Consider the following 3,951-nt stretch of genomic DNA (forward strand, 5'->3'; position numbering starts at 1 on the left):
CTGCGTATTTTATTGAAGCGAAAAAACACCACGAACGAAAACACAGGAACCGCCGACCTCCGTGCGACCATCTCCAAATGCAACACTCGGAGAGTCGGTCAAACTGGCGACCTTCGCGACCAGCTCAATTTGAAGGCCGACGACCTGCGAATCCAACTCAACCGTTTGAAAGGATCCGATCTGCGACGATGTCTCGAATCAAAAAAGAAACAGCCCGCAGAAACTCCTATATTCGAGAACACAACTGACGATTTGAGGAAGCAACTCGAATCAATGCGAGCTACCCGAGCCCCGCACATTAGTGTCATAATGGGCGGATCACCACCTTGCGGTGAGTCGGTTCGAGCCGTCAAAGATTACAAACGTCAAGCAACCACCTCTCAGAAGTGGCCTTTTCCAGTCGAAAATGATCACCAGATCACTTTTTCGGCACTAGACACCAAGGGCGTCCACATGCCACATAACGATCCTCTCCTCGTCGACCTTGACATCGGCGAATGTCTGGTCACAAAAGTCCTTATTGATACCGGCAGCTCAGTCGATTTCATCTTTCGCGACACACTCGACAAAATGGGAGTTGATTTACAGGATATGAAGCCTTCTTCTAGCACGCTCACCGGCTTCAACGGAGCCTCGGAGCAAATGATCGGGACAATTAGCCTTCCAGTTTACGCAGGTGGTATAACCCGCACCGTCAAGTTCTCCGTCATCCGCACCAAAGCACCCTATAATACCATACTTAGAACACCATGGCTGCATTCCATGAAAGTCGTCCCTTCGACTTATCATCAATGCGTCAAATTTCCCGGAAAAGACGGCAAAACTCAGACGATTCGGGGAGATCAACAAGCCGCGAGAGAACTACTGATCGCAACTGTAAAGATGCAGCAACAAGCTTCCCTTGTCAACTCCGTCAGTAAACCACTCAAAAGATATACCCCCAGAAGGAGGAAATTCGCAAAGTCGCAATTGATGAATCCGACCCGACGAAAATCAACCGAGTTGGCGTCTACCTGTCTGACGACGTATGTTCAAGGATCATCTCTTTCATCAAAGACAACGCCTCGACTTTCGCCTGGAAGACTTCCGACATGAAGGGGATCGACCCGGCAGTTACCTCCCATGAACTGCACGTCGACCCGACGTTCAAACCCATCCGACAGAAGCGACGAAAACTCGGTCCAGAACGATCTAAAGCCGTAAACGAAGAAGTCGACAGGCTCCTCGACGCGGGTTTCATAACCGAAGTCCGATACCCCGAATGGTTGGCTAACCCGGTTGTCGTCAAAAAGAAAAACGGCAAATGGCGCATATGCGTCGACTTCACGGACCTCAACAAGGCGTGCCCAAAGGACAGTTACCCACTCCCTCATATCGATCGTCTCGTCGAATCAACTGCTGGTAACGAACTTCTAACCTTCATGGAGGTTTTCTCGGGATACAACCAGATCTTGATGCATCCCGACGATCGCGAGAAGACGGCATTCATCACCGACAGAGGGACCTACGGCTACAAGGTGATGCCCTTCGGGCTAAAGAACGCCGGCGTGACTTATCAGCGACTCGTCAACCGAATGTTCGCTGATCAGCTTGGCAACACCATGGAAGTGTACATCGACGACATGTTAGTCAAATCGCTCAAGGCCGACGATCACCTAAACAACTTACGCGACTGCTTCAAGATCTTGAACGACTACGGGATGAAGCTCAACCCGGCCAAGTGTACCTTCGGTGTCACTTCGGGAGAATTCCTCGGCTACATTGTCACTCAACGAGGAATCGAGGCTAACCCCAAGCATATCTCGGCGATCCTCGACCTTCCAAGCCCAAAGAACTGCCGCGAAGTACAGCGACTAACCGGACGCATAGCAGCTCTCAACAGGTTCATCTCGCGATCAACCGATAAGTGTCTTCCCTTCTACGAGCTACTAAGGGGCAATAAGAGGTTCGTCTGGGACGAAAAGTGCGAGGAGGCGTTCAATCAACTCAAGCATTACCTCACAACCCCCCAGTACTATCAAAGCCAGAAGCCGGCGACACATTGTCTCTCTACATAGCCGTCACTTCCTCTGCCGTCAGCAGCATGCTCATTCGAGAAGATCGAGGAGAACAGAAACCAATCTTTTACACAAGTAAAAGAATGACCGAGCCGGAGACAAGATACCCAACACTCGAAAAGATGGCCTTAGCTGTCGTCACCGCGGCCAGGAAACTGCGACCCTACTTTCAGTCGCACACGATTGAAGTACTGTCCAACCAACCACTCCGAACAGTTATGCAGAATACTAACCAGTCAGGACGGTTGACTGAATGAGGGATGGAGCTGAGCGAACATGACATCGTGTACAAGAATCGCACAGCAGCAAAGTCACAGGTCCTTGCCGACTTCTTGATCGAGTTAACACCAGAGCTGGAGCAAGACCTCATCCTACCAAGTTTAAACTGGATCTTACACGTCGACGGTTCATCCACGAGTAAAGGGTCGGGGGCAGGAGTGCAACTGCAATCACCAACAGGGGAACTCATCCGGCAGTCATTCAGTTTTGGTTTTGCGGCGTCAAACAACGAAGCTGAGTACGAATCCCTCATCGCAGGGCTCCGTCTCGCCAAGGCAGTGAAAGCCAAAAGAATCAACGCTTACTGCGACTCCCAACTTGTCGTAAGTCAGTACCTCGGCGATTACGACGTCCGCAACGAAAGGATGGACACCTACCTCAAACTCGTCCAAGATCTCACGCGAGACTTCGAGTTCTTCGAACTCACGAAGGTTCCTCGCGGAGAAAATGTCTGTGCCGACGCCCTCGCTGCTCTAGGAAGCAAGCTACACGATCAAGTCAAGAGGACAATCCCAATCCATAAAATCGAGAAACCGAGCATCGATACGATGGCGGCACAGACTGCGATCTTAGCAGCGATTAGCGAAGCGATGGACATCGACGAAGCAGAACCTCCTTCGCAGAATGATCAGCCAACAGATTGGCGCAAGGAACTCATCGATTACCTCGCTGAAGTTTTATTGCCCACCGAGAAATGGGACACGCGGCGACTGAAGCGACGTAGCGCACACTACGTTTTCATGGACGGGGAACTACACCGATGGACCGCGACGAAGGTGCTACTCAAATGTATCCCCGGTGACGAAACGAAACTAGTCATGGCCGAAACAAATGAAGGAGCAGCAGACAATCACTCGGGCGGACGAGCTCTCGCATTAAAAGTAAAGAATCTTGGATTCTACTGGCCAACCATGAACGCCGACTGCGAGACATACGTGCGCAAGTGCGACAAATGCCAGCGTCATGCTTCCACCTTACACAGCCCAACGGAGTTCCTTCATACCCTAACTGCTCCATACCCATTCATGCGATGGGGAATGGACATCATCGGTCCGATGCCGGCATCTCGCCAAAAGAAGTTCATCTTGGTCCTCACAGATTACTTCACCAAATGGGTTGAAGCCGAAGCCTACGCCAGCATCACCGACAAAGAGGTGCAAAACTTCGTCTGGAAGAACATAATCTGCCGACATGGGCTCCCATACGAGATCATTACAGACAACGGTTCAAAATTCACCTCGCTTCATTTCAAGGGATTCTGCGACAGATGGCGAATTCGACTCAACATGTCGACCCCGAGAAACCCGCAAAGTAACGGGCAAGCCGAGTCGACGAACAAGACCATCATCGACGGTCTGAAGAAATGACTCGACTTAAAGAAAGGTTGCTGGGCAGATGAACTAGACGGTGTCCTGTGGTCCCACAGAACAACTCCTCGCGGAGCGACGAAGGCTACCCCTTTCTCGATGGCCTATGGCGTCGAGGAATTGGCTCCCGCAGAAGTGAATGTGACGAGCTTGCGCCGATCGCGAATGCCACAAAACGACGAACTCAACCGCGACATGCTGCTCGACGCACTCGACGACATCGAGGAAAAACGCGACCAAGCACTACT

General features: G+C 51.3%; 1 protein-coding gene across 1 annotated transcript; it reads left to right on the plus strand.

The window, feature by feature from the left end:
* Positions 1-2,317: 2,317 nt before the first annotated feature.
* On the plus strand, positions 2,318-3,703 carry LOC106378677. Its single transcript, XM_048749190.1, has 2 exons — positions 2,318-2,659; positions 2,768-3,703. Exons 1-2 carry the CDS (start codon positions 2,318-2,320, stop codon positions 3,701-3,703), a joined length of 1,278 nt encoding a protein of 425 aa, XP_048605147.1.
* Positions 3,704-3,951: the final 248 nt, after the last annotated feature.

Source organism: Brassica napus, chromosome C2 (genome assembly GCF_020379485.1).
Source record: "Brassica napus cultivar Da-Ae chromosome C2, Da-Ae, whole genome shotgun sequence".
NCBI lineage: Eukaryota > Viridiplantae > Streptophyta > Magnoliopsida > Brassicales > Brassicaceae > Brassica > Brassica napus.

Bases quoted from the DNA above. Each gene is read 5' to 3' on its own strand.
- LOC106378677 (XM_048749190.1), top strand. From the start codon at position 2,318: ATGGAGCTGAGCGAACATGACATCGTGTACAAGAATCGCACAGCAGCA. The intron at 2,660-2,767 runs GTAAGTCAGTAC...GAACTCACGAAG, and splicing joins ACTGCGACTCCCAACTTGTC to GTTCCTCGCGGAGAAAATGT.